Here is a 12,454-nt window from a genome sequence, read left to right as displayed (position 1 = left end):
TGACGCAAAACAAGAGTATTCAGAGATGCTAAATTGTTCAACAAAAGATTGGCCGGCAGAGCAGCCGGCCATTGTGGAGCGCCCTCGCCCAGCACAATGCCCCTGCTCCCACAGAATGGGCAGCATTTTCTTTGCAGAAAGCTGGTTCCTGTGTTCTAAAAAGGTTGCAATTGGAGCTATTTGGTAAAACTGGAACTCACAGAATTCTAGGCAGAAAGTTGTGATTAATGAAAGCCCAGGGAAAGCCTTACCTGATACGCTGGAGACTTAATTAGAGATTCTGCCGTAAGATGCAGAAGCATTTCACAGTGGATTAGCTGCCTGCAGAAGTGGGCTGCTTTTCCTCCTGGGCTAAATTGTTTAAATTCTACACCCTTCACTTCATTTGTTTGCTTCTGCTGGGTTTTCGTGAACAGGGCCCCTCGGCATTGTATCGCGCTTTCAGTCTGCTCAGCCATTCGGCTCGCATTCCATATTTTTGTGTTTGTGTAACACATTCATAAATAACATTACATGCCATGAGATTTCAGCAAATTAACAAACTGATTTTTTTTTCTTCCCTTCATGAACTAACACTTTGGGTTGTGGAATGTAGCCCCTCAAAGTCATAAGGTAAAAAAAAAAACAAAAAACCAATCTTGTGCTGAATGTGAACTGTGATTTTGTAACAGCCTTTTCAGTGGGGTGGGTGTTGTTAATTTCTGGTGTTGACATGCTGCGGTATTTGGGCACAGGAAGGGCAATGTGATTTACCTCTGTCACAATGAATATTCCATTTCCTTTTATCTTAAAGGTATTTCTTTGCTGTCCTGGCGATCCTCACAATCCTGGGTGTTCTCAATGGCCTGGTTTTGCTTCCAGTTCTTTTGTCTTTCTTTGGACCATATCCTGAGGTCAGTAATTACGCTGGGCGCAGTGTCCAATCCACAGGCCACCTGAATGTGGTTTTTTCTGGTGCCACTCTTAATTTAGATATTTAGGTCTATCCCCAGTTGCTGATTGTTTTTCAGTAAACATCTCAATAACGATGGCTTTTTTTCCTCTTCAAATTAATGGCTTTGGGGGATGTAGAACTGGTTTTGGTTTTTTAAACCAACTGATTGGCAGCCTGAGTCTCAGGGATCTATGTACAGTAAATGAAGACTTTGCACTTGAGATGAATATTTGGACTTGATAAGAGTAAAAAGGGCCTTTCCATGGTGTGAATGCAGAGGGCAATTATTTTGCCCCAGCTGTGGGACCTGAGGGTCCTCCAGGTGACAGAGAAGGAGAAGTAATACAGTGCAGTGTGCCGGGCAGCAGGGCAGAGGACACAGACCCCTGAATAATACAGTGCTTTGAATTTCAAGTGTGGCCAACAGGTAATGGACGATGGCACTTTTAATATGGAATCCCCTTAAATAGGTATCTCCAGCCAATGGCCTGAACCGGCTGCCCACCCCTTCCCCGGAGCCGCCCCCCAGTGTTGTCCGGTTTGCTGTGCCCCCCGGCCACGTGAACAATGGGTCTGATTCCTCTGACTCGGAGTACAGCTCCCAGACGACAGTGTCCGGCATCAGCGAGGAGCTCCGGCACTACGAGGCACAGCGGGGCGTGGGAGGCCCTGCCCACCAAGTGATCGTGGAGGCCACGGAAAACCCTGTCTTCGCCCGTTCCACTGTAAGTCACCCTAGGGAGTGGGGGAAGGGCCTTCCTACTCGTGGCAGTGGGTCAGGTGGTCTGGGGGGGGGGGGGGTCCTGGCCTGCTCTGAGCAGCAAATCACACAGAAGATAGGGGGCAAAGATAAAATATATGCTGGGTCGAATCACATGAAATTGCCAATATTTGGTTCTCAAACTATAAAAATGTCATCTTCCTATGTTTTGATCTCATAATGGATCAAAAAAGGGTGGGGACCAGAAACATCACTGCAAAAAGCATTAGCATCCCTCTTATTTGGGCTAAGTGCAATTTGAGCTTAAGGGCCAGAGATAGAGCACTTCTTGCCCTAATTTTTAAGCTGCGTATCATTTTCAAATGATGCTTTTAAAACATGTAGCAGTATCTTTATTGCCAGAAGAAGTGGGTCTTTCCTTCTCATTTCTGGTACTTTTAACTGCCCTTGGTTCAAAATTATTTCAATTATTGTTGTCTAAGCCTTTCCTATGAGCTTTTGTGGCTGCAAGCTGGTATTTCAGGTGGCTAGAAGGGGCGGAGAAGCTGAGAGCCACCCAAGTGCCTGGCCATCATGAGTCCCAAGGCCACGAGGAGCCTGGGAGCCCCTTCTCAGAGGCTCCGAGAGCCCTGGCCCTCTCCTCTGCCTCTCGCTGTCCAGGATCAGGCTCCCCGATCCGGCTCAGCCCCCCAGGCCAGGAGCTCTGCACCAGAAACCCAAGGAAGGTTCTGAGGCTCGTGTTGCTCCACTGAGGGCCCCCTGCCGTCCCTCCAGGAAATGGGTATTCCAGTCCCAGGCCAGAGCAGCCCTTCTGTGAAAGAGAGAGAGGCCAACCAAATAACCTAAATTGTCCTCCTCTTACCCCCCGTGAACGGCGCCCGCTGAGCTGCAGTGTGAATCTGGTTTTGTTCAGCGGGAGCCTAAAAATAGGTACAAGCTGAACGACTTTGAAGTTGGTCACGGTCCTTTTGATTGATGTGGCCACTGTGTTGCTCCGTGCTTTGTATAGAGACCCAGAGACCAGATTCCTAACAATCCGACAGGGCAGCCCTGCCCGGCAAAACTTTCTGCGAGGATGAAAATGCTCTCCAGTACGGTCGGCACCGGCCACACGTGGCTGTCACATACTTGAAATGTGGCTAGTGCGACTGAGGAACTGGATTTTGAATTTTAGTTCATTAAAACTTAAATAGCCGCATGTCTCTAATGGCTACCATATTTGACAGCGTCGGTGTAGACAGTCCTGCCAGCGTCCTGCATTCCAGCCAGCCAGGGCCAGGCACTTAGCAGTTTTCGCGAAAGAGGAACTCAGGGTCTGACTAGACTGAGCAGGGTGGGGGCAGTAGGGTGGGAGGGAAGCAGCTTGGATGCTGTCCGACCACAGCCCTGCATTTATGGGCAGCAGCCTTATATGCCCAGCCAGCGGTGTTGGAGAAACCCTAGAAACGGGATCCAAATAAAGCGCTCCTCTGCCACGTCCTGGAGGTTATTAAAAGAATGGGTTTTTCTTTTGTGGGTGGAACCCCTATTGGCCTAGGGGTTGACAGAACCCTTAGTTAAAGCCAAAGAAGAAGAGGCAGGAGCAGTGGGGGCCAGGCCTGGCCTGGGGTTAGCACCCCACCCCCATCCCCCGTGCCTGTTCTAACCTTCCTTGCCCTCTGCAGGTGGTCCATCCCGAATCCAGGCATCACCCACCCTCCAACCCTCGACAGCAGCCCCACCTGGACTCTGGGTCCCTGCCTGCCGGACGGCAAGGCCAGCAGCCCCGCAGGGACCCCCCCAGAGAAGGCTTGCGGCCGCCCCCCTACAGACCGCGCAGAGACGCTTTTGAAATTTCTACTGAAGGGCATTCTGGCCCTAGCAATAGGGACCGCTCGGCGCCCCGCGGGGCCCGTTCTCAAAACCCTCGGAACCCAGCATCCACTGCCATGGGCAGCTCTGTGCCCGGCTACTGCCAGCCCATCACCACTGTGACGGCTTCTGCTTCCGTGACTGTTGCCGTGCACCCTCCGCCTGTGCCCGGGCCTGCGCGGAACCCCCAAGGGGGACTCTGCCCAGGCTACGAGGGCTACCCTGAGACTGACCACGGGCTGTTCGAGGACCCCCACGTGCCTTTTCACGTCCGGTGCGAGAGGAGGGATTCAAAAGTGGAAGTCATCGAGCTGCAGGACGTGGAATGTGAGGAGAGGCCCCGGGGAAGCAGCTCCAACTGAGGTGCGTGCTGCCGCGCATGCGCCGGCGGGCCTGGAGGGGTGTGGAGGAACAGCTCCTGGGGTTCCTGGGCTACATCCCCCAGGGACTCCTGGCCTTTGGCGCATCCCAAACTAGACCTCTTGACCTTTTACCCCAGGGCAGGGTAATGTGTCGGGGAACCAGTCTAGTTCCAAATTGAGTCTCTTTTCCCCCCCCCGCTGTTAACCTGTTGAGGGTTAGTGCAACTTAACCAAGACATGAACAGTGTCACCTTTTACCTACTTGCCTATCTTTATTGAAGTGCCGTAGCAGGTATGTATGATAAATGCACAGCGGAACGAGTGGTCACAAAGTGAACCCATCCGTGTAGCCAGCCCCCAGGGTTCCCTCCTGCCCACACCTCACTATCCTGACCTGATTTCTAATACCACAAGGCATTGTTGCCTGTTTTTGTGCATGAATATAGACTCATAACACCTGCTACTCAGTTTAACTTCCTTTTTTATTTTCTTTTAAAGGGTGATTAAAATCTGAAGCAAAGAGGCCAAAGATTGGGAACCCCCCCCCCAACTTCTTTCCAGAACTGCTTGAAGAGAACTGCTCAGAGTTATGGAAAAGATGTGCTGTGCCAGGACAGCAGTTCCTTGTTACTGTAACCAATTGTATTATTTTGTTAAATATTCCTATAAATATTTAAGAGGTGTACACATATGTAATATACGAAGGAAGGATATAAAGTAGTATGAGCTGGGTTTCTCCACTCCTGCCCCAGAGTGGGGAGGCCACAGTTGGGCCCCTCCCAATATTTGTACATTGGTCCCTGTGCCACAACCAAGCTTAACTTAGTCTTAAATTTCAGCATATGTTGCTGCTGCTTAAATATTGTATAATTTACCTGTATAATTCTATGCAAATATTGCTTGTGTAATAGGATTATTTTGTAAAGGTTTCTGTTTAAAATATTTTAAATTTGCATATCACAACCCTGTGGTAGTATGAAATGTTACTCTTAACTTTCAAACACGCTATGCGTGGTAATTTTTTTGTTGTTTAATGAGCAGATATGAAGAAAGCACGGTAATCCTGGTGGCTTCTCTAGGTGTAGTTGTGTGCGATTCTCTTGCTGGCTGTGTGTGTGGACACGTGTAATTTCCCAATGTACTGTAGCATGATTTTTTTTTTTTTTTTTTTGTCTAGTCTGTTTTCTTTCTTTTCACTGTCTGTAAGCCTGAGTGGATGCTGACCTCATCAAGCTGGAAGAGTCAGGATATCTTCATTGCTTTGTGCTGGTGGAGGGCTGGCCCTACACGTTTGCCTTGTCCTTTCAGCTCCACCCAGGACAAGGCAGACTTGCAGCATGTCCGTGGCATCTCTTAAGATCATTGGTTGCCATCCAGACAACCCAACTTGCACTTCAGAGGAAATAAGTTCCTTTGTGTGGATCATTGTGATGGGTATTAGAACCTTAGGGTATAGAACTAACATCTGTTCGTCTTCATTGGTGATAAAGGATTAGGTAACATGCGTAGTGGTGATCCTGGGCTGGGCCTTGAGAATATACTCTAAAAAGTATGCAGTATTGTGCCTCTCTCAAGACCAACACACACGCAACCCACCCTTCCACCCCCAATTTAAGAGTGTATTGCAAATCTTTTGGAGCAGATGGCCCTGGGCAGCAAACCTGTTCTGTTAATTCTGGGCCCACAGTAAACCCAGAGGCGATGTTTTGAGTCCCTTCAATTTAAACTTCCTCTCTCCTACATTGAACAGCTGGTTGGGGCTTTCTGGATCTCTTTGCATCTTTGAAATAAATGGTGAGCATCCATGATGGTGATGCATGCAGAGTCAGAAGTTGTGTAGGATACGAGCCTCAGGATTCTTCTCAATGTGCACATGTTACGGGTGCACACGTCTCCCTCCTCTCCCCATTATTAGTGTTCGTGCAAGATGACATTTATTGAAAAGCAGGAAGATGCTAATTACATCTCACTGAAGAATGTGCACAAAGGCAGATATCTCAACCAGGCCTGTTTTTTAAAGGTTTGCTTCTGTGTTGGTTCTACTCTTTTGCTCTTAGGTTTGGGCTCCCTCACCTTTTAGCCAGAGACCAGCAAATGTCGAGGAAGCACTTGGTGTCCGGCTCCCCTTCCAAATCAATACCAGCATCTTCTTTGCAGACAAGAAGTGAAAGGAGAGGACCAAGTCCCCATAGGGCTAAAGCCTAAGCTACTGTGAGGAGCACACAGGTGGCAGCTCCCATCATTCCCTCTTGTATTCCATGGATATCTTAATAGAAAGGTGATGGGCCCCAGTAGCACTGGCAGTATAGTGACCTCATACCCTAGAACTCGCTGCAAAACTGTAAGAGATGATTGAAAGCCACCTGTGGCTGCCAGGTGTGTGTGTGTGTGTGTGTGTGTGTGTGTGCGCGTTTGTGTAAATGTGTGAGAAAGAATCGCCAGGGGCCCTGGCCACAATCTTGCCACTGTGTTGGTGCCTCTCTGTCAGCCACACTGCCTGCCTACCTAACACCCAGCTCTGCTCAGAAAACTCACGTCCTGCGTTGAGAAGAGAGATGATGCAAAATTCTGACATCAGCTCCCCTCTGCCTCTTGGTGTGCCCCTGCTCCTTTCCTGAGCCCGGCTCATGGTGTGCCAGAGCCTGTGTGGCCCCAGGCTTCTGCACAGCGTAGAACTTTCTCCAATAGTCACATTGGCAAAGGGAGAACTTGGGGGCTGGCCGGCAATTAGAATTTCTCTCTCTCTCTCTCTCATTTTTTTTTTTTTTTTTGTTTAATAATTTTGTCTGTCTTGTTTGTTCATCTGGATGTTTTAATTTTTTTAAAAAAATCTTTGCTGATATTTATAATTTTGTATCATAAGAATGTTTTCCTACAGTATTTGTCATGCCAGTTTATAACAAAAAAATGCAGGGATTTTATTTCTATTGGAAACACTATTACAGCTATGTTTTACTTTTGAACAGAATTTTTATTTGTATAGAATGCTTACTAATGTTAAATAGTTCAGAGTATATAACATTTACATTAAGGACTCATGGTAGGTTTTAGTGTAAGGAGTTTAAAGGAAATAAATATTCAAACTGGGTCTCATTGTCTGCCAGTTTTGGTGGGAATGAGTTTGTGTCATTTCAATTACAAAGATAAAAGTATGCCATATAATTTATTTATATGAAAATTTATTTTTGTAGTGTACATAGTAGTCATCAAGTCTTTTGACAGAAGTATATTTTTAAAGAATTTATATGTGATGAATCCATAATGTCTGGAACTTTGCTGAGACATGAGTGGGGCACACTTTTCATTGTAAATTACAGCAAGGAAAGGAAAATGTTTAACAGTGTTAAGAGAGTGAGAGTGAGTGAATATTCAAGCGATTGTGAAATGTTTATTAGTTACCATTTGTGACCTAGCGTGGTTCTCATTTTAAACCTTGGAAGGTGAAAATGTACAAACTCTCTAAATATTAATGTTCAAACACTGATAGAAATTCTAACATGAATAAAAAATAATATAACTTGTTGGCTATGTCTTTGTGTATAGAATGTTTTTTCTTTAAAATACTTTACAAAGGCAATTAGTGTTTCAGACCATCATAAACTCTGCTGTTTCATCTTGCTAACCTTGTCAAACACTCATTTTTTTGTCCTACTTAAAGGAGGCAGTTTTTATTTTCTGATACCAAGAAAGTTCCTAAATTACCCTTCAAAATTATCCCTTCTCTTACCATCCTTATTTTTCTTATATGATGCCTAATAATTAGAGGGAACATAAAGCCAAAATCAAAGATGATTATAATCAGCAAGTATCACTGATAATATGGGACTGATTGAACTTAATGCACAATATTTTTTGAGTGTTTATTGACATGCAATAATTTCATCATAGTCACGGAAAAAAATATGACCAGGAATGTCCCTATTTTGCAGCTGTAAGCAAGGCGTGGTGGGGAAGAACGTGAGACCAAAATTGCTATAAGCATGGGGTGAGCACTAGAGGGGTGAGCAAACTATAGCCCGGGGCCACATGCTGTTTTTTTACAGAATTATCGGGAGACAGCCATGCCCGTTCACGTACATCGTATCTGTGGCAGCTTTCATGCTCCAACAGCAGTTGAGTCGTTGCAACACACACTGTATGGTCTGTAGAGGCTAAAATATTTACTATCTGGCCCTTAAGAAGAAGCTTGCCAATCCATCTTAAGACAGGATAGTGAAAGCCAATGCTACTCAAGTGTGGTCAGTGAATCACCCTGCCTTGGAAGCTTGCTACAAAAGCCAAATCCTCAGCACCACCCCAGAACTACTAAATCAGAATCTCTGGGAGTGAGGCCCAGGAATCTGTGCTTTAAAGCAGTCCTGGTGGTTCTGATGCACCAGCAGAGGCGATCCCGAAATTCCTTCCAGCCGAGTGCGGCTATGGTTCTATAATTTGACTCGGCCTACACAGCCAATGCAGGCCAGATCTGGAAACAACATAGCGATCCCGATGGCTCTGTGTGGTCTTTCCACAAAAACACATGTTCGTCTGTGGGAAAGCGTCGAGACCTGTGAACTTTGCATTTGTGTCTGGGAGTCCAGGGAGAGTGATTCCCTTTTTAGTGCTCTGCCACAGCTGTGAGGAAGGACCGCAGGAGAGGGTGAGGGCTCCTGACCCGACAGGGAGGGAGGTCCACACCAGGCCCTGCTTTCCCCTGAGACTGTTCCCTGCCGTCCAGTTGACTAAGTCTGACTTGGGCAAGTCACTTGAAACCTTGAAGCCTCTGTGTCCTCATTTATAAATTAAAGATGAATATCCCTTGCAAACTTGAAAGTTGACAGCAATGATGGTTGTGGTGTGGAGTCAACGGAATGAGAATCGGAACCGCCTCTATCTCTGGGTCCCATCTGAGCCCCAATTCAATCCCGCTCTACCTCTTAGAATTCCCCGCCTCTAAAGTGACAACAGGGTTGCTAGGGGGGAGACTTTGGGCTCACTGAGCCCCTCTTTGGAGGCATTTGAGGCAATACAGAAAACTCCGACCAAGGAATAAGATGGTTCAGTAATACAATGTCTTCTCTAATAAATACTTTACCTGGAAAAAATAATAATAAAGTGTTAAGCAGGGTTTTATGTCTTACAACCTCATTTTCCTCCCTCCTGGTATGTTCAGTCATCTGCTCCTACATCCTTCAGTGGTGAATTTCACCCATAAAGCTAACTTGCTTCATTTAGATCATGGGGAATATGTGCTCCCTGAATCTGAGCATGGAAAATACTAATTGCATTAATTGGAAATCAAATTGGGAAGCTATCTTCAAGATGTGCTTATACCACCAAAATGACCACTCATTATCATTCAATTTTATATTCTTCATAAATGACATACAGCTAATGAAACTAACTTAATTTTTAATAATGTTGGCCTAGGGAGAAGTTTTTAATCAGATTTGTGTTCCAAAATCTGCCATATTTACTCAGGATTTAGGTAAACATAAGGGCCCATTTTTTTTGGCACAACAGATGTATTTAACAGCTTCAGGAAAGCTGCGTCCTGCTAAATTTCAAGCAGCAGCATGTTGATGTAAAAGCAGGTGTTTCATTTTTGGTAACTGGTAACTGACCTCCCAAAAGGAGAAGTGGAGATGGTCTACTAATCATCTGAAAAGAATATTTGCCAAGTTTTAATTACTTCTAATGAAGGCTGCACATAATGAGAACATGCCTCAAACATGAATCTGTTTAATCCTTCACATTGTCGCCATGGGGGGCATGTTGGGCGCCATTCTCTGCTTAGGTTCCCTGCCAGGAGATACAACTCCCGCCATCATAGAATTTTGAAGAGATATTCTGGCCTGTTAGGAACACAGTAGACCTCAGGAAGTGGGAGCAATGGAGATGACCAAATGGAACCTGGCATGGCCGACGCATGTACTTTCTTTCTACATGGCAGGGTGTTTTTATTATTGCTGATTCACGCCTCCTCTGTAGGAATTCCCTTTCTTGGGGCAAAGGAAACAGGGCTCTTCAGGTGAGATGCTCAGGAAACAACCTTTGTAGAGACAGTATTTGCCCTGAGAATGAGTCAGACCCCAGCAAGCAGTGTCACCGGAGGAGACAACCACAGCCACATCTTTAGCACGGATGTTTGAGTCCCTTTTAACAACACAGGTTTGCTACTGCACAGGTCCACTTACATGTGGATTTTCTTTCACCTCTGTCACCCCTGAGACAGCAAGACCAACCCCTCCTCTTCCTCAGCCTACTCAAAGTGAAGACAACAAGGATGGAGACCTTTATGGAGATCTACTTCCACTCAATAAACAGGAAATAAATTTTCTCCTCCTTATGATTTTCTTAGTAACATTTTCTTTTCTCTAGCTTAGTTTATTTTAACGATACAGTATTTTGTATAAAGCATATACAAAATACGTGTTAGTGGACTGTTTATGCTATCGGTAAGGCTTCTGGCCAACAGTAGGCTATCAGTACTTAAGTTTTTCAGGAGTCAAAAATTATATATGAAGTTTTGACTGCTCAGGGGATTAGCGCCCCTAACTCTCACATTGTTCAAGGGTCAATTGTACATTCCATTTTCCTGGAGAGTATTATCTTAATTCATCTGCTTCCTATCAACAGGACTTCATGCTGAGGGTATAGGAGTGTGATATAAGCTACAAACAAGGCAAAAAATAAAGTCAAATAATAGTTTACAAGAAACCAAGCACAGGAAATACCTCTGTCAACAGCACCATCTTTCCATACAATGGACAGCAGGGGGGTGGTGAATAATAACCTGTTTTATTTTTATAAAGAAAAAAATCCTATAGTTGGAAGAGGAATTCATGAGCAAGTTCTAACTGGTGTGTTATTATATAATAATGAGGATTGCAGCATTAAGCCCAAGTCAAGATGCCAAAAGAATCATCTCTATAATTACCAAGTTCAATCAACAGCAGTGGTAGGTGGACTCGTGTTGAGAGTCTCTTTTGCAGAAGGAGTAGAAGCAAGATGGGGCAGGAATGGAGAGCAGTAGGAGGCTCTCGGCTGTGGATTAAGAGGCAGAGAACTATCCATCAGAAAGGACTACGTCAGATGTCGAGAAAGTGAGGCTGAAATGGTGGGAAAGAACAAAGTACCACCAAAACCAAGAAAAGACCGTTAAAATGAGGGAAGAGATATGAAAAAAAAAAAAAAAAAAAATAGAGTGCAATAGTACCAAGGGATGGTCAAAGACTTCTTCAAAAAACCCATGGGCTGCAAGAGCAGTTGCCAGCCCATAACCCTTGTGACGATGCCAAAGTGTCCGTAGGCACACTGGCCATCCATCAATGCGTGATTTTGCATTTCTCACACAGCTCCCACTTACATGGCACCATGGAACGTCCTCATGAATCATGGAAGGTTAGATCTGCAGGAGACCTTTGCCATATTGTATCCCAGAAATCTGGAGAAGTGACATGATGTGCCCAACATTAGCAAGCAACCTCAGCGGTCTGGGCAGATTTAGAACCTGGATCTCTGGAGTCCCGTCTGAGGTTCTTATTCTTTTTATTGTCATTTTCCCCCCATTTGTTTCACGTCATGAATTTCAAAGGTATGGGTGACTGGTATCTACACAACTACCATAGCAAAAGGGTTCCTGAGCCTCTCGGCCAGGCCACATCATCATGTACACAGAATATATGCTTGCACTAAAGGCAAACAGCTGCAGTGGGGAAGCAATTAGCAAATTTCTGAATTATCCTTCTGATTACACTTAAATTCCGAAAGTTAATTGGCTAAAATGTTCCTCTTTAATTAGAAGCAATTAATATGTGAAACTAGGTTTGCATTTCACAAGAGAGTTTGCATTTCATGATTAAAATCACATAGTTCATTTGTTAATGGTCTCCGATGGCCTGTAATCAGAAGGCGCACACAATTAAGGTGGGATTTTCAAAGTGTAAGTACAGAAGGAAGCCAGAGTTTATGAATTATGCTTCTGCTGCTGAGAACGTAGCCAGTATCCACTCCGGGCTGTAAAACGCATCGTGCGTGCGCATGCTTGCCCAAACGCACCCATGCGCATAAGCAGTCGTGACCTGTCAACTTTGACCCCTTTTGAATTTCTTCCTCTCTACTCTTATCCCCTCTGCCCTGAGAATGCCTGTCCTCTCTTGCTTACCCCTCAAGTCCTTCACTCCCAGCGCCAATGCCAATAGGGATCTACCTGTAAAGGTGATGAAAGTTGAGCCCCATCCTGGGTGGCAGCAGTACCGGTAATAAAAGCCACCATCCCTCGTTCAGTATGTGCCAGGCCATGGGTTATTTCATCGAATGAACCCAGTAAATGAGACGGCAGAGACTGGAAAAGAGCAGGCAAGAGCGCTAACGTGCGCGAGGAAATAGAAACGACGAGGAAGAGATGGGGGCAGCGCATGAGGATGAGAAGGAAGCAGCAGAGAAGTAAGGAATGATGGAGGCGAATTAAGGCCAACAGAAGGAAAAAGCCAAGCTTGCGTTAGAAGGTGGCACCCATGGAGGTGAGGCCATGGCAGCAATTCCTCACCACACACCCAAGGAATTTTATGAGAATAGTGGTGTTCTAAAATGCAGGTAGGAAGA

At 45.5% G+C, this 12,454-nt stretch overlaps 1 protein-coding gene across 1 annotated transcript in view; it reads left to right on the top strand.

Annotated features, from left to right (window-relative positions):
• PTCH1 (patched 1) overlaps positions 1 to 6,637 on the top strand; it is a 69,263-nt gene extending 62,626 nt beyond the window's left edge. The window contains exons 21-24 of the mRNA XM_069476305.1: positions 794 to 893; positions 1,405 to 1,659; positions 3,320 to 3,869; positions 4,367 to 6,637. Of these exons, the coding sequence (XP_069332406.1) occupies positions 794 to 893; positions 1,405 to 1,659; positions 3,320 to 3,868 (904 nt within the window). The 3' untranslated portion in view covers position 3,869; positions 4,367 to 6,637. The remainder of the gene's footprint in view (positions 1 to 793; positions 894 to 1,404; positions 1,660 to 3,319; positions 3,870 to 4,366) is intronic.
• Positions 6,638 to 12,454: the final 5,817 nt, after the last annotated feature.

Source organism: Eulemur rufifrons, chromosome 7 (assembly GCF_041146395.1).
Source record: "Eulemur rufifrons isolate Redbay chromosome 7, OSU_ERuf_1, whole genome shotgun sequence".
In the NCBI taxonomy this organism is placed as follows: domain Eukaryota; kingdom Metazoa; phylum Chordata; class Mammalia; order Primates; family Lemuridae; genus Eulemur; species Eulemur rufifrons.
Note: the sequence above shows the minus strand (reverse complement) of the source record. Positions and strands in the feature narration are given on the sequence as shown.